General features: G+C 53.2%; 1 protein-coding gene across 2 annotated transcripts; it reads right to left on the reverse strand.

The window, feature by feature from the left end:
• Positions 1-1,888: 1,888 nt before the first annotated feature.
• PHGDH (phosphoglycerate dehydrogenase) lies at positions 1,889-11,312 on the reverse strand. 2 transcript variants are annotated; one of them, XM_014605206.1, is made up of 12 exons: positions 11,085-11,312; positions 9,693-9,844; positions 8,630-8,695; positions 7,688-7,742; positions 7,486-7,584; positions 6,792-6,924; positions 6,305-6,453; positions 5,358-5,510; positions 4,451-4,583; positions 4,117-4,244; positions 3,358-3,526; positions 1,889-2,262 (listed from the first exon to the last, which is right to left on the reverse strand). In XM_014605206.1, the coding sequence occupies exons 1-12, from the start codon at positions 11,295-11,297 to the stop codon at positions 2,108-2,110; spliced, it is 1,605 nt and encodes a 534-aa protein (XP_014460692.1). In that variant the 5' UTR covers positions 11,298-11,312; the 3' UTR covers positions 1,889-2,107. The 2 variants fall into 2 exon arrangements, with proteins under 2 accessions (XP_014460692.1, XP_006276789.1); XM_006276727.2 differs by having other exon boundaries at positions 3,358-3,586.
• Between the last annotated feature and the right edge of the window lie 5,778 nt (positions 11,313-17,090).

Below are 17,090 nucleotides of genomic sequence, written 5' to 3' on the forward strand. Positions count from 1 at the left end.
GGAGCGTATCAGAGAATCAAGGAGAATCAATGAGCAGAATCTCTCTTGCTCTCTTTTTTTGTAATCGTCTCTGTGGCATATGCTACCATTTGGAGTTATCCACTCTGGCTAACAGTCTTTAGGCCTTGTTTATCATTCTCAGTGGACGTGTCTACATGTGCCCCTGACTGTGCAGTACCTGTCGATACTGTGCAAATCTGGCAGTGCATAGGTTGTTTCCGACCCTACTGCACACTAGTGGCAGCATCACAGTTAGCGCTTGACTACGTACACTACATTGCCATCGCGACATAGCAGGGTGCTGCACCTTGGGAGAAGGAATCCACAGCACACATACAGGCTGGGGAGTTCCCTTCTTGAAAGCACAGAGGCGGAAAGGGGTTTTGGAGTCATTATTGACTCCAAGGTGAACATGAGCTGCCAATGCCAGACCGCAGCCAGCAAGGCCAGCCATACCTTGTCATGGATCCAAAGATGCATCTCAAGCCAGTCCAGAGAGGTGATACTTCCCCTCTATGCAACTTTGGTCAGGCCACAGTTGGAGTACTGCATCCAGTACTGGGCGCCGCACTTCAAAAGGGATGTGGCCAGCTTGGAGAGAGTTCAGAGGAGGGCCACCCGCTTGGTGAGAGGGCAGCAGGACAGGCCCCATGAGGAGAGACGGAGGGACCTGAACCTGTTCAGCCTCAGCAAGAGGAGGCTGAGGGGGGACCTGGTGGCTGCCTACAAGCTCATCAGGGGAGATCAACAGCAAATAGATAGAGCCCTTTGCTCCCCAGCACCACCTGGGGTGACAAGGAACAATGGTCATAAGCTGATGGAGAATAGGTTTAGGTTAGAGATCAGAAGGCAATATTTTACAGTTAGGGTGGCCAAAATCTGGAACCAACTTCCTAGGGAGGTGGTCCTCGCCCCTACCTTGGGCAAATTCAAGAGGAGGTTGGATGATCACCTGTCTGGGGTCTTGTGAACCCAGCATTCATTCCTGCCTGTGGCAGGGGGTCAGGCTAGATGATCTGTCAGGGCCCTCCTGACCCTAGCTACTATGAAACTATGATACTATGACAAGCGACATCACTGTAGCTCATTGCTATGGCAACGTAGGATCTCATTTAGACGTGCCCACTGAGACCTAAAGGCCACCCGCTGTTGAAGGAAATTAGTAGTGTGGCTTTGACCTAAGGAATATCTGTTGAGCTGTACCCCGGCGTGGGTTAGGCAGAGGTGCTGCTGATCCTCCTTGCAAAGCATCTGGTCGTCTTTTTGACTGGTGAGGCTGTGGGCCATACCAGAAGGGATGGATTTGAAACTTGGGTAGTACAAAGCACTTCTCCCTCGGCCACCTTTCAGCTCCCTTCTGGCAGATGCCTACTGCATAAGCAGCTCATAAAGGGTTTGATTGGACATGCTATGATAGGTGGCTTCTGTGAGCTGCCTACTAGACTGTTTAGAGTAGGCGTGTGGTAGTGTAGATGTGATTCTGGGGAATCTCCCTTTCTAGCAAGCAGGATCATAGGAAAGTAGGGCTGGAAGTGACCTCACAAGGTTATCTAGTTCTACCCTCATGATCGTTCTCCTCTCCGGGCCAAGCCTCCAACCTCACACCAAGTCTTTGGGAGAGATGCTCCACATTCCCTCTTGCCCCTCTGAAATCGCCATGGTAGCAAGCAATGAGATCTATGTCTTCACATAGAGATGAGCTTCCCCTTGAAGCTAGACTCCACAGTGTCTCAAAGCCCATCCATGCCCCTAAACACTTGAATTCAAGGGGCTGGAGCTAGGTTAGGAAGCTTTCTTCAGTGTGGGGAATAATTGAGAAGCCCCCTCCCTGTTTGTGGGTGCCTGGGCACTAGGGTAGCTGTGGGAGACTGAACACAGGACACTCGCATGCTTTCTCCTCCCAAACCTTTTATTGGCAGTGGTTATTTCCAAACTACAGTGAAAATGGCCCGCCCAGCCTGTGAGCCCCGCGCTGTGTGGCTCTCAGTGCAGCAGACTGGGGAGGGGGCCATGCACACGATTCTCAAGCTCTTGGCTGGTTCTGGTGGGGGCCTTTCCCTCCCTCGTGGATCCACGGAGGGTTCACTGCAGAGACTCCGGTCGTGGGTTATACGGTGAGCTGAAAGGCCTCTTTCACAAGCTGCTTCAGTTCGCTGAGGTTCTGCAGTGCAGAGGAGAGGCCCACGACGCTCCACTCCTCTCCCCCCACGGCACTGGAGCTCTGGTAGGACTGCAGCTGTACCCCAGCCTTCCCCAGCAGCTCTGAGCAAAGGAATAGGACGGGATACTTTCAGCACAGGCCCAGGGTGACAGCAGCACTGCTCACACACAGCACCCAGCTCCAAGCCTGGCCCCGCCACATTGATCCTATCCTGCCGGGGCTTGCACTATAACAAGTGAGAACACACCATGGAGGCTAGTGAGGCAGGCCCCAGCTCCGGGCAACCCCAGGGATGATTTGTGGCAGAGCCTGCAGCCTTCAGGTCTTTCAGTGAAGTTCCTCTGGAAGGCCTGAGACTTTCAGGCAGCCTGGCCAAGCTGTCCTGTGCCATGTAGGGAAATTTTTGGGGGTCTGTCTGAGAGACTTGTGCATCTGCTGCATCATTTGTTTGCCATGGGCCAGATCCACCCTGGCCATAAACTTCCCCCTTCTCTGGAGCTACACACTTAGCCCTTACTCTTCCCCCCAGTTCCCTCCCCTTCCTCATACTGCACCCTCTCCTCAGAGACCCCCCCCCCACCTCTATGAGGACACCCCAGCATATAATTTTAGCAGGGGTAGGTGCTCTTCCTGGTGCACTGGCTAGCCGTGGCCTCACATCCTGCAAGGCCTTAGCTTCCACCTGTAAGCCATTCTTCACAGGATGGAGAATGGAGGCCTTGTGTGAACCATGCTCATGAGCACTGGGGCCGGCTCCTCATATAGTGTTACCTGCAGCTTGACTGATTCCAGCCCTGTCAGAGCCTGCAGCCCAGCTGCTTTATTAACCCAGTCCTCCTCCAGAGCTGCAGCCGTGCCCCAGCCTTCCCCAGCATTTCTGTGCGAGTGAATAGGACAGGACATGCTCAGCACAGGCCCACGGTGACAGCAGCACTCTGCCCACATACAGCACCCAGCTACATGCCCAGCCCTGGCAGTGCATGTACATTGATTTTATCCTGTTGGGGCTTGTGCTGCAACAAGTGCTAATGCGCCATGGAGGCTGGCGAAGCAGGCCACAGCTCCGGGCAACAACCCCAGGGATGATCTGAGGTGGGGCCAGAAAAAGAAGCAGCCAAGGTGGGAACTCAGCCCTGCCTCACTCAACCAGACATGACATTCAGAGCCTTCTGGCCCTCCAGGAGTCCTTTCCTCACCGATCACTGCTGACAGTGTGCTGGGGTTGGAGGCCTTGGCTCTGTAGATTAACAAGGTGCCAGCAAGAGGAACCAGCTGCTTGAAGGTGGCTCCGTTGAGCTCCTGTAGGACAGGAGTGCTGCCCTGGACAGAGCCCACTGCTCTGCAGGGTGATCCCAGCAAGGCGACCTGAAGAAGGCCAGTGTCACTGCTTAGCTCTGGCACCTTGTTGCTGTGCACAGAAGTAACCTGGAGGACAGATGGCAGCTCAGTGTTTGGATGCCAAAAGCCAAGGTATGTGGGTCACACATGTGACCACTATGTTCAGTCACTTGCCCTCACCCTTCCCTTGAGGTAATTATGTCCATTGTACAAAACAGAGAAACCGAGGGACAGAGATATTAAGTAACTTGACCAAGGTGATATGGAGAATCACTGGCAGACACGGAATTGAAACCAGCTCTCTTCAAGCCAAGTTTGATGTGTCCTTGAACATTATACCCAGCTGAGGCTTCATACCAGTAGAGAGCCCAGTATCTGCGATAGACGTGGTCTGTGTCCAGCAAAAGGGACCTTTCACTAGGGAGATCCACCCTGCAGACTCCACAGGGAAGGGCTGGTGTGTTAGGTATTTGTCTTGCTGGGGGAGGGGTGCAAGGCTTTGCCCCAAGCCAGATAAGCTCAGCTGAGTCACCCAGGATGAGAGCATATCACCAGGCTCAGGCTCCTGGCTCTGCAATGTTCCTGGTTCCCCTTGACCCCCATGGGGGGGCACCTACCTTGAGCCCAGCCTCCTGGGCCAGCAGCAGTCCATTCACCAGGTTCACATCCTTCTGCGCTGCTCCTGCCAGCAAGCCAGTCACCACAGCTGGGGTCAGGTAGTTTCCAGCATTTTGCAAGGGCTCTCCTAGGGGGCAGAGTGTATCCCAGGGGAGTGAAATTGAATCAGGTGGCAGAGCTAGGAAAGGCCCCCCCCTGCCAATGTGCGCCCCATCCCTCAAGCACCAGGCAAGGCTTGTCTCAGGGCTTCTTGGCACTCCCCAAAGCCAAACCAAGCCAAATCCCTGACCTGGGAGTCAGGAGTCTCCCTGTCCTAGCACCCTTGGAGCTCACCTAGTGTAGAGACCTGTATGCTGCCATTCACCTGCTTGGCCATGGTACGTAGCAGCAAGCCCAGGGCTTTAGCCAGGGTGATCCAGGGTTTGGTCTGAGGAGCGAAGGCGCTGCTGAGAGCTTGGCCATTCACCTGTGGGGAGGAATTGATGATGGGTTCGGATATGGGGGTGGGCAGGAGGGGTTGTATCATGTTGCTAATATCCAGTTCTTGTAGCCATGGACCTCAAAATGATTTGAAAAGAAGGCTCAGGACACTGATCCCCATTTTACAGATGGGGAAATCAAGGCAAAACTTATCTAGGATGGTGGTTCTCAGCCTTTTTGTATTCAAGGCAGCCCCTCATAACTTTTGTGGAGGGAGCAGCACCCCATTTCAAAAACCATTTTATTTATTATAGTGCTTACCTGCTTGGAGAGAGGCTGGAGCAGCCAGCAGGGAAGAGCCTGCACTTATCTCCTCAAGCTTATTTGCTTATCTCCTTTCTCCCACAGCACCCTTGAAAGGCTGTCACAGCACCTCAGGGTGCTGCAGCACCCTGGTGGAGAATCACCCATTTAGGGTCATCCAGTGGCTGCACTGGGACTAGAACCCAGCCAGGTACTCTGGACACAAGGCCACTGTGTCTCTGAGGTACCCTTGGCTGGGCCCACTCACGTACTCTGACACATGTGATGTCACTCTGTGACTGGCAACCTCAGCGTGTGACATTGGTGGTATCCACTTTCTAGGAGCTTGTAGGGGAAGGGCAGGGGGTGTCCTCCAGGCAGCTCTGCCAATGGCTTCTAATTTCAATTGCTCTTCCTCTCCCAACCCTGCTGACCGAGGGGGGAGAAGGCAGCAGCAGCAGCAGGACCAGCTCACTCAGTCCCCCTGGCTGGTATTGCTCCTTGGTGGGGGACTCACCATGCCAACCAGTGCCTTTCCTTTGGCCACGTCCACTATCTGCAGGGCGATCTCTTTGCCACACCGGCTTTGTGCTTCCTGGGTGCTGGCGCCCAGGTGTGGGCAGCAGATCACATTGGGATGATTCACCAAGTCACGGTCCCGCGGGGGCTCCTGCAGACAGGTAGTTCCATGAGTCCCCCCCTTAAATAGGCCTACCCTGTTCCCTGGCGGGAGGCCTGTTTAAGGGGTGACTGCTGCCCAACACAGCCTGCCTTTAGGACACTCAGGCAGTATCTCCATACACCTCAGGCCTTGGGGGATTTAGCTAATGGTGCCCTCCTACTGCTTCAGGGGTCATAATGCCAGCTGGGGTCCCTTATTTTTCCTGAGGCCCAAGAATCGCTATTACTAGGGGAGCCACAGCTGAAGCTGGAAGGAAGAAGGGGAAGTGTAGTCATCCTCCCACACCCAGCAAGAGAAGATGGGGTAAGGGGGAGCCTAGATGGGACGTGGCAAGGTCCAGCAGAGAGTTGGAACATCTTGGCTCCCACCATGAAGGGCAGAGTTAAGGTTAAAGTTCAGGAATCCTGCCAGCTATTTTTATGGGCCTGCACCTCAAGCCTGAGAGCTTTGCAGTGTTTGCCCAGAAGTAATGCAGGGAAGCAAGGGTTGTGCTTTGCCAATGTGAAGCTGAGGCTCCACTGGCCTAGACTAAAACCACCACCACCTCCAGAAGGCAGGGGCCACCTTTCCTGCATGATACAGCAGCCAAAGAGATGGGACAGAGGTTCCAGGCTGGGCATGGGGAATGGGAAGATTCACATCATAGTCTCATGATGCTGGGCACAGCCAGGATGAAGGGCCAGAGGCTTCTCCACCCACTGCCCCCAGTGGGTGATGAGGACAATTGTTTCATGGGACTAGGAGCTTTGAGGCTCTTTGCTGCCCGCTCCCTGCTCACCCACCTGTGTGAACACGTCTAGGGCAGCCCCTGCACACTGGCCAGACTGCAGTGCCCGGAGCAGTGCCCCCTCATCCACGATGCCCCCCCGGGCACAGTTCACCACCTGCACTCCCTGGCGGCACTTGGCAAAGGTGCTGTCGTTCAGCAGCCCTGTGGAGAGACAGGGCATCTGCAAAGGAGTTCATCTACTCAGCCCCCTTCTCAGCTGCACTGCCTTCTCCCTTTCCCTGTGCTCACCTTCTCCTACCCACTTGGGAATCCCAGCTGAACCAGGGCAGCAGATACCACTGAGCAGCCAGGCCCTGATCCAACAGGTCAACAAAGAGGCCTAAGGGAACCTACTGGAATCTGCAGTAAAGCCTTCCCCATCCTGAGCCTAAGCCCTGGACTACTTCCCCTTCAGCCCCTACCCCTGCTTAGCCCAGAGTGGACAGGCTGCTGCAGTGGGCAGCAGAGCTACCACAGGACTATGCAGAGGCTATCCTTACCTGTGGTGGAGGGCAGGAGTGGCGTGTGCACCGTGATGAAGTCACACAGAGGCCAGATCTGCTCCAGGGGCAGCTGCTGGACTCCAAAGGTGGCTGACTCCTCAGGCAGGATGATGGGATCATACCCTATGGTCTAAGCACAGATGCAGCCACTCACTCGCGTAGCTGCTTCAGCCACCTCGGCACTCCCAGGGGAAGCAACAGGTCTGAGGGGCCATGGCTATAATAGGTGCCAGCAGGTAGCTCCAACCCAGTGCTAAGCAGCCCTGTTTGTCAAATCAACTGCTCATGGTGGTGAACTTTGCCTGCTCCCATCCTGCTGAGCTGAGGGGGGCAGAGGCTCTGGTGGGGTTTCCCAGGGATGCAGCTGGAGTCCTAGACAGTCAGACCTGTGCAGCCTACTCCCTGGCCATGGGGGAGCCCTGATGTCACCTGCTGTGCACCATGAGCCTCTGGGATGCTCCTCTCCAGAACCAGCAGGTGCTAGGCCGAGTGCATTAACCCTCATAAATCCATTCCCCTGACTGCTAGGGTCATTGAATCCTTCCTCCCCACTCCCCCATATGTTTGTAGGGGCAAGGGCAGCTTGTTCTCCCTCTTCCCACTCCAGGAAGCAGGCTCTGCCCTAAGGGGGCCATTTGGCAGCTGGGTCCTTCCCATTCCTGGATTGCAGTTGAGGCAGGTGGCTCCTTACCTTCATCCCAAAGGACTGCATCCTGGTGGCCACTTCCCGGCCAATCCTGCCCAGCCCCAGGATGCCCAGGGTCTTCCCCTGAAGCTCCATTCCCATGAACTAGGGCAGAAGGCAAACAGGGCAGTTAGCCACTTGCTACAGGGTAGATACCCCTCCCAGTGTCCTGTGCCCTGTTGCCACAGGGGTGGTACCAGCCTCTTACCTTCTTGCGGTCCCACTTGCCCTCTTTCATCGAGGCAGCTGCTTGGGGGATTTGCCTGAAATAGTAAATTTGGTCTGATTCAATATGTGCCAGGGATATTTCCAGCTGCATGCAGGTTTTCCTCATATGTCTGTGCCCTTAGGTATTTGGGTGGAGGGTGTACACACAGTGGTGGCTGGGTGATGCCTTGCAGGTCTATGGTGCTGTGATTTTCTCCCCTCCTTGGTGCCTTAGCTGGTGCACAGCTATGGGAGGAGGCTGCAGCAGAAGGGGCAGCTGCAGCTGGAAGTCAGTATTTGTGATAGTGCAGAGGGAGGTCAGCCTGGTACCCAGGGCTTTAGGCAGGATCTGGATGTGGTGGGTGGACTGGGCATCATATGCAGAGCCATGGAGTCAGTGGCAGTGGGCACAGAGACCAGTTCTGGGGTAGGGGGTCAGTGCAGTGTTTGGGAGCAGTTCTGTGGAAGGGTAGCAGACAGGTTCTCATACTGTTACACATGGCTGATGGCAGAGGGCTTAGAGCCTATAGTCCAGGTTTACCCATTGTGGGAGGGGCGCCAGTGGATGTTGAGTGCTGTGCCAGGTGCCTGGGAATCAGGTCCTTGTGTTGTGGGGAGCAGGCCTTTGAGGCTGTGCAGAAGATGAGGAGCCAGGAGTCATGACTCTGTGCTTGGGAGCTGGTTACCCTAGGCTGCAGGCCAGTGGCTGAGGTCGGGGGTAGATGGACTTACGAGAGTGGAAGTGGGTACTGGTGGGTTCTGGGGGCAGTGTGCAGCTGAGTTGGGCAGTGCATAGCATGGATGTGGAGGATACACATGGCGACTGCAGCTGCACTTTGTCTCCGAGGTCCCTGGCTGGGCAGCCCCTTAGTAGTGATTGAGAACGAGGCAGTGGCCAGGCACCCAGCTTCTCCTGCCCCCATCCCACCCCAAGACAGCTGACCTGGCCAAACTCATGATCATCCCACAAGTGAGTTCTGCTGCACTGAGGCTGTTCCCGGCAGGTGTGCTGTGAGGAATAAGGAGAACACACTGGGGTTAGCATGGCTGGCTGGTGAGGAGGGTCCTGTCTGCTCTAGCCTGGCTTCTAGAAGGGGGACTTCTCTGCCCTGTGCAGAGTGCCAGTAGCTGGGATGGCATTGTGCTATGGAGCTAGTTGGTTTTGGGGCTAATTGCCAGCACAGGCCAGAACTGAATGCCCTGGAAGCGTAGTCAGCCTAGAACCAGCCAGGCAGGGGTATGTGTGCCATGAGAGCCATGACACCAGGTACCTGGGGACACTGCCCACTGCTGTGCTGGCTCTTTCCACTGTCCTGCAGGCTGCAGTCTTTGCTGTTGCTGCTGCTGCTGTGCCTTCTTGGCCTCTTCCAGCATTGCTGCCCCCAAACTCTTCCCACTGCTGCCTGGCTGGTTTGGCATGCCTCTCTCCCATATTTCTGCAGCCGGTCTCATTCCCCCATCATGCGGCTCAGATTTTCTTGGCCCAGCTGGGAGTCCTATGGAGGCCCTTGCCTGGTGTACGCCTCTCAGACCCACTGGGCTTAGTCCAAGGGCTGGATCTAACCTCCGAGTTTTGTGTCAGATTCAGGCACATTTCTGGGTCAGCTCTAGGCTGAACAGAGCCCTGCTCACCCTCCCATAGACCCCTCCTGATCCAGGGAGCCCAGCCAAGATGACTCTGCCAGCTCAGAGAACAGGATTCCTAAGGGAACAGGCCACTCCCTGTTTCTTCCCTTGGCCTTTTCCTATATTGATGGGCAAGGAATTCTGTATGCCCCCAGATACCTGTAGGTGGGTGGCACAGGTGGCGCACAGAGGCACCCCCTCATGTGCACATGTGGCAACTGTATGTACACTGGCCCTACATGCAAGTCACCAATCTCAGCTCTGCCCTGCCTTTCCCCCTCACTCCCCAGCTCAGTACATGTCCATCCCACTGTGGCCTAGTCATCCTGTGCCTCAGGCAGGCTGAGGCTGTTTTGCCCCAGCCTGAACTGTGCTCTTACTTCATCACCAGGATGCCCTTCCTTGTCGCTGCCTCCACATCCACATTGTCGACCCCGGTGCCAGCCCTGCCAATAACTTGCAGCCTCTCAGCTGCACGGATGACATCCGTGGTCACCTTGGTTGCTGAGCGGACAATGAGCACATCACAGTCCTGTGGGGACCAGGGGAAGAAGTAAGAGGAAGGTGGGCAGAGATGCGGAAGGTGTCCACAACCCACAGCTTTGCTCTAGGACCTAAATGTCTCCCAACCTTTTCACTCCCATTACCCGCCACTCCTCACGTGCACTCAAAGGCCTTATGGGGCTGTCTTGGTCACCAAAATGGGCCAGTAGCATCCCATAAACCAGAGCACCTCGCCTGAGGATTGCTGCATCCAGCCTGGTGCTTGCAGTGCAGCTAGAGTGGGATCTCTGGGCATGAGAAAGGACACCCAAGCTCAGCCAAGAGAGGTCAGGTGTGGCTACCCCTCACATCTGCCCCCAGGTGAGGTGCTCCCATGATCACTTCTCAGCATGTGTGCCTTATTTCCAGTCTTCTCAGACCATCCACTGAGGCTCATTGCTCCAGGCAGTTGGGCAGGGATGTTCCTCCCTGCCCCCATCACCCAATAGGTTGGTTGGGGATCTTTGGCCCTTTTCTGGAGGTAGGAGCCCCAGGTTCTCTTATCCTATGATCGCCCCCCCTCTCCCCATAACTGGAGTCCCAGCTCTTCCCTGGGGCCCCTCTCCCCCGATCCCCAGTAAGTGCCCTCCCCAGGCAGCAGATCCCTGAAGTGCACCCAGAGCCCAGCAGCATGGCACTGAATCCCACCCCAAGCAGCAAACCTATAGATCACCTAGGATTTGGGCTTGTACAATGCAGGGTTTTATGAGGAATCCCATCCCGTGTAGCATGTCTGAGGACATGAAGCAACAGAGGAACAAGGTTTAGCTCTTTCCACCCAAGCATTGAGCAATTACACGAGGAGCTGCTCAGAGCCTGCCTTCTGTTCCCCCTGAGGGAGGTACATGGGCTTTGATTCACAGATGAGTGAAAACAACCAGCCTCTTGCATCAGACAGGAGGCGGGGACTGGACCCGGCATGTGCAGCTGGGCCCCCTTCTCCCTGCAGCCAGCTCAGCAGCCTGGGAACTGGTGCTGGAGTGCAGCCAGGACTTGCTGGACTGCTTGGTGCTAGTGCCTTTGTACAACAGGCATGATGGAGCACTGGCTGGCACTAAGGAACAGCTAGGTGCCCCTACCCAGCTGGCACCCAGCATCACTACGCAGTAGGAAAAGAGTGCTTTCTAGGACCCTCACCACCCACCTGTGGTGCCCCAGAGCTGCTGCCTGCTACAGCAGCCCAGGGTCTGCATCACCCCTTGGCATCCTTTCTCCTGGGGGCGCCTCACCTTGACCTGTGTCAGGAGCTCCTCTTTGCTGAGGTTTGGCTTCTCCAGGACCTGGAGGCCTCCAGCTTGCAGGATCTCCCTGCAGCAGGGGTCCAGGCTGTCGCTGATCAGCACCTTACTTAGCTTTGCCAGGGCCATTGCAGGCAGGGGCTGCACTGCCTGCCTCTGTGCAGAGCTACTCCACACGAAGAGACTGCGTTTTGCAGCCAGCATGAGCTAAAAGGACTGCAAACTTGGCATTTTTTTCCTCGTTCTTTCCTTTCATTGGATCAAAGCTTCTCAGATTTCCATAATCCCACCTCCTTCCCCCCCTCCGCCCCCCTTTCTCCCTCCTCCTCCCCGCTTCTCTCCCTTTGTAATTTTCCCATCACCAAAGAAACTTTTTCTTCCTCTGGTCAAAGAATTGTCTTGATCTGCCAGGGAGCAGATCCAGACTGGTGGGGCTTCCCTGAGGCTGCAGCTATGGGTAGGGGAGCAGTGGGACAAGGCTGCTGTGGAAGGAGCCCTTGAAAGTAGGCTCCCCCCTGACCCAGAGCAAGGGGGCAGCCTCTTCTGTGATGCCTTGTTCTCCTCTCTCTCTTAGCAAAGCAAACAGGGACTAGCAGAAATGATTTTGCCCCCCATTAGAATGATTTTGCACCTGCCCATCCCAGCTGCAAAAACCCAGGTGAGGAGCAAAGTAGAGGTCCCTGGAGCTAAACATCCTCTCCCTTCAGAGATGACTTGTGGGCTGGGGGCTGAGCAGCCCTTTGCCAAGCAGGGGCTAGAAGGCAGTCTTGCCTTCCTGCTGCCATCTCACTCTGTCACTTGGTCCAGCTTCCTGGGCCTCAGTTTGTCTGTCTAGATAGTGGGGGCAATTTGGCTTCCCTCTTTCTCTCCCAGGGAGGCTGTGGTAGCCAGTGTTTGGGAAGGGCTTTGAAGTAGTCCTACAAAGAGCCCCCTATGAGCTGGCCTGTGTTCTCTTTGCAGGCCCTGAGTCTACACTTCTGGGTGCCCGTTGGGCAGGGATTTATTGTTAAGCAGCCTGCACACTTCTGAGTTCACTTGCTCCAGGGAGTCTGCTGGTCCTCTCAAAGGCAGCTGGAACGCAGGTCCCGGGAGCAGAGAACGCTCAGCAGACAGATTTCAACCGCAGCTGCATCACAGGAAAACGGGAGTAGCTGCATTGAAATCAACAGTGTTCATCCAGCAGACTCCTGCTGGGACTGAGGTCAGGAACCAGCCCTGTCCCTGCACTTTTCTGCCAGTCCCTTTTTTAAGGCAAGGCAGGTGGTTAAGGATTCACAAGCCATAGCCACACCAATCTCAGCCTCACTGCTTAAAGGGCCAGGAGCAGATTAGGGTGCCCCATTTTCCCAAATAATTTCCCTCTTCTATCATACCCAGGAAATACTTGTTTATTCATGGCCCCTGGCCATGGTGACAAAGCAAGTTCCACTTGAAGGTGGAAAGGGGCCTTGGGGACTCAGCAAAGAAGGCACTCATCCGTCATCTCTGACACTGCATGTGCAGGTGAGTTGCACAAAGCAAACAGGCCTTCAGGCCAGATAAGGACCCACGTGATGGGCCAGTCCCAGCCCCAGTCACTGCTCAATCACTTTGGGACATCAAGGCCAGTGAGGAGATCTTGCATCATGTGCTTTCAATTGGGCAGGGCACATGTGCGGTCCATCCAGTGAATGCCCTCCTCGCTGATGAAAACCACATGATGTCGTGGTTGAGCCTGGTTACCATTGTGGAAAATAAGCCCCTTTCAAGATCTGCTGATCATGAGGTCTTGTATGGCCCTGCACAGGGGGACCGAGGGGTTGTGATAGACAGGGAGATGGACAGAAGCCTTATTCAGAAGGTTGAAAATACATGTTGTTTCTTTCCTGGACTGTAGCAACTGACATGGCTTTCTTGTACATAGGGGCCTAATACTATTTCACTTGCAAAGCACCCATTTGCCATCTAGTAAGCACTCATGCATGTGGAGTCCCAATGGCAACCAGTGGGATTCCTCTCATGGGTAAGACTTTGCACATGTAAGCACTGCTAGGATTGAAGCATGTCATTTGCTTGTCTGTGAAATGGGGAAGAAGCACCTGAAGGGAATGGCTGAAATGTGTCCATGCCTTTTGAAGAGAACTCAGATCTGCTGGCTGTGTGGCTGCAAGAAGGCTTGTTAATTCAGTGGCCTTGTCACATTTAAATCTGGACCTTCTAGTAAAGTCCTCCCTGCTTTTTTATTTTAACGTATATGAATTTTCACATGTGGATGAGATTTTTTTCAGTGTTGCCAACTCTGGGGAGTCTACTGAGTCTCCCTGCCATTGAGGTGTATTGCAAAGTCCCAGCATCTGGAGTCATGTGAATATGGGATAATTTCAGCTTTCAGTTAGAACACCAGAGTCTAGCCTTCACAAATCTTCCTCTGAGAGGCTTTGGAATTACAAAGCCAAGAATCCCAAATCCTGCAAAAGGACCATACACAGCTGTGGCAGCCAGTGAGGTCTGTATCCTTTGATCTGAAAGAGGCAATGAGCAATATTGTGAGAGGATTTTTCCTGAATTTTTTTAAGAGGTTAGATAAACACTTGTCAAAGATGGTTTGAGTAGGGATGATCTTGCTTTGAGCAGGGATTAGAAGACCTCTTTTAGGTCCCTTCCAGCCCTATTTTTATATGATTCTATGATTCAGCCTATCTCCTTTCATTGCTTGCTGTTTTTGTTTCAGGCCTTCTGCTTTGGGGAGGGCTGTTGCTCTGAGCAGACAGGAACACGGTATCATTCTACTGCCACTTCCTTCTGACACAGCCATTGGCTGATAGCAAATAGTTATTACAGCTGTGTAACCTCATCACTGCTTACACCTGGATTGTAGTAGTACCAAGGAGACATAATCCCAGATGCCACTGCACCAGATGCTATGGAAACCACAGGAAAGAAATAGTCTCTGCCCCACCGAGCTTGCAGGCTAAGTTCTTGAGACCTACATGAGCTAACCTCCAGGTACTATAGACATGGTCCCAGTTTGTCTCCAATTGGGTTGTAGCAGTTTAAGTGGAGATGGGATTTGCGGACAATGGGGTTGGCAGGGTGGATGTGTTCTGGAGGGTCACAGGTGTGTTACTGACACATGACTCGTCAGGGAGTCCCACTTGCTTTCCCAGAACAGTTGTGCTGAGCCTGCAGGGCTGACAGGCACAAAAACAGAGGTCAGCATTTCCACAGGCGAGTGTACCTCAATCACTTGTGCTTCAGTGGCTTGCCAAATGGCTGGAATTTCAGCAAGGCCAAGGGCTGCAATCCTTGCGGATGTCACTGGCAGCAGCAGCCCTTGGCCCTGCTGCATAGCAGGCCACTAAGTTGGGTCAGCTAAGTTTAAAAGCGCTGGTTGTCTGCTGACATGCTGCAAAAAGGTCAGCCTTTTAAGCCACACTGCTATATGAGAAGGGCCATTTGGAGTATAGTGAGGGCAGAGGGGTGTTTTCCCCCACTCCAGCTCTCCAGAAGCTGTCCAACACCCATAGCAGCTCACTCATGAGCTTGAGGAAATGCCTTCCAAGCTAAAAGACACTGGAGGCCTTTTGTCTCCACCTTCACTCCAAGAAATGGTATCTTGAGCACTACAGAAACTGTCCTCACACAAAGCACCAAGAAGACCTCAGGGCTCCACTCCTTACCCCATGGCCCCTCTTTTCACATAAAGGCTACACATGACTGTCACTTCAAGGATCTCCCATTGCAGTAGGTAAAGGCAGGACTGTGGTAGGGCTGTCCATGAATTCTAAGAGTGTAAGACCTGTGTTTCTCCTGAGTGCAATCGTATGGCTCAGCCCTCTGAAGGCAATTGACTGCTCTCATTTCTGGGGCTACTGTGTAAGCTTTTGATAACTCAGTGAGCATTCTTCCCCTGGCTCCCAGGGACTGATAAGCTGAGTGTCTTTGCATGATTCTTGGTGGTTTATACACCAAAACTGTTATGAAAGGCCAAATGGGTTCCCTTATTAGGTATTCTATGGACCAACAGCTCCAGGGTGCCTATACATGTGCTCCAACGCGTTCTGATTAGACTGCATCAGAGCAGATTCAATTAATGCCCTCCCCCCTGCCATTTTGAAACATGGGACACTGAATACATGAGAGGCTGAGGGCATTTTAAGTAGAATGGCTCCTGCGAGCTGCTCTGATTAAAATGCCCCCCACTTGGCTCATGCATCTAGGCACCTATTGTGAGGGTGGTAAAGCATGGGAACAGTTCACCTACAGCGGTTGTTTAAATGCAGGTTAGGCAAACTCTTGACTAGGATGATTTTTAGACAGGGAGGATCCTGCCAAAAGGGTATGGACTTGATGACCTCCTGCTTATGAAAACATTGAGAGCCCTGTTTTTCTGTAGTACTATGTTTATAAAGCAGGTTTTTCCCGGCTCCCAGAAATCTCAGTGGGTGTTTTGCCACAGATGCCAAGAGAAGCAGGGCTGGGCTCCTGATTAGCTTGGTGTTGGGCTGCAGAGGTGCTATGTGGGGTGGGAATTCATCCCAGCCAGGAGAAGGTACAGCCGGGTGGCTGGTAAACAGGATGGAGAATCACACTGACTATGCAGTGATACCATTATATAAGCTAGTGTGATACGCTTTATGGTTAGGGACAGACATTCAAAAAACCTGAGCCAGAATTGATTCAGTCTTTGCAAGTTAGTCTAAACTGGCTAGGCTAAACCAGTTTTGTAACTGGACAGACATCCCAGAAATGTAGGCACATGCCTGCAGTGGCTCATGCTAGAAGCCTGGGGGCACTAGAGCAGCCCTCCCTTCCTTCCACAGCATGGAGCTGGGGGGGAGGGGAGGTGGTATGGCCAGGCTTGGGCAGGACACTATGATTAGCCCAACAGGGAATTAATAACACTGTTTATCACCAAATTAAGAAAAGAACAGAGGTACGTAACCAGCTACTTGTTGATTCTGCCTGTTGATTCAGCACCCACCATAGTCAGCATGTGGTCTGCTGGCTAATACACAGACACCTCCTCAGCAAGGCAGAAGGGAGGAGGGAATTCCTGCTTAGTAGGGAGTGGTGAGGAGAGGTGAGGTGTGCTGCAGCTGGAGAGAAGAGGGGAGGGGCCAGCCCTGCTGTGGAGCAGAGAGCCCTGCTCAGCACAGAGAGTATGCCAGGATGCTGGGGGAGTCTGGTTTATCTTAAACAAGCAAGGGGTCTGGGGCAGCCATTGCATAAACTGGTTTGACCCAAATCTGTTAAGTCTGATACTACATTCAACCAGGTTTATTTCAAACTGGTTTCAACCATTTTCAAACTGGTTTATGTGCACTGAACATCTGTTGTATGGGTAACCCATTCTCAAACAGAACAAGGCAGAAAGAGAAGACCTACAGCAAAGAGACAAACACCATTTGAGGCCTGGGAAGACTGGAGACCCTGTGACTGCAGCTTCCAATGGAGGGAAGTGAGAGGTATACAGAGCAGTACCTTGCCGACAGAAGATAAGTACTATGCTCCTAGTCACCTTTCCCAGTGCAGGAATCGGGGGAAGTCAACGAAATTGAAAGGTCACACATTCAAACTTGAAGAAGAGGAATGGTCTTTTCATAAAGCATGATTAGTCTGTGGGACTCACCACTGCTAGATCTCACAGAGCACTAGATTTTTATAGGAGGGATGAGACCATCCACAGCTACATTGACCCTAGATAAATAAAGGTGAAAGCTATAACACCCTCTTGCTTCAGGCCCTAAACCAGACACCAGTTGGTGGAGGCACAAGGAAATGTTCCCGTGGGCAGGGTATTCTACAGCTCATTTCTGAAGCAGCTGGTAGTAGTCATTAGGGCTGTGCAAAATTTCGCCAGCAGTTTCATTTTAATGCCATTTTGACGCTGTTTCGACTCATTTTGAGCTCAAAACAGCAAAATCAAAATGAAACAGAGAGCTTTGAAACAGCCTCAAAATGAAACAAGGCAAGTCATAAAGTTCCAAAATTTTTAAAACATTTTGAGTTTCGAAG

The sequence above is a fragment of the Alligator mississippiensis genome, chromosome 5 (genome assembly GCF_030867095.1).
Source record: "Alligator mississippiensis isolate rAllMis1 chromosome 5, rAllMis1, whole genome shotgun sequence".
NCBI classification, from domain to species: Eukaryota; Metazoa; Chordata; order Crocodylia; family Alligatoridae; genus Alligator; species Alligator mississippiensis.

What these genes read in the sequence shown, in the direction of transcription:
- PHGDH (XM_006276727.2), bottom strand. Translation starts at nt 11,297, where the DNA reads ATGCTGGCTGCAAAACGCAGTCTCTTCGTGTGGAGTAGCTCTGCACAG. An exon ending in ATGATCATGAGTTTGGCCAG is followed by an intron (nt 7,743 to 8,629) that starts GTCAGCTGTCTT and finishes TTACTATTTCAG; the next exon opens with GCAAATCCCCCAAGCAGCTG. An exon ending in CATACAGGTCTCTACACTAG is followed by an intron (nt 4,245 to 4,450) that starts GTGAGCTCCAAG and finishes TCTGCCCCCTAG; the next exon opens with GAGAGCCCTTGCAAAATGCT.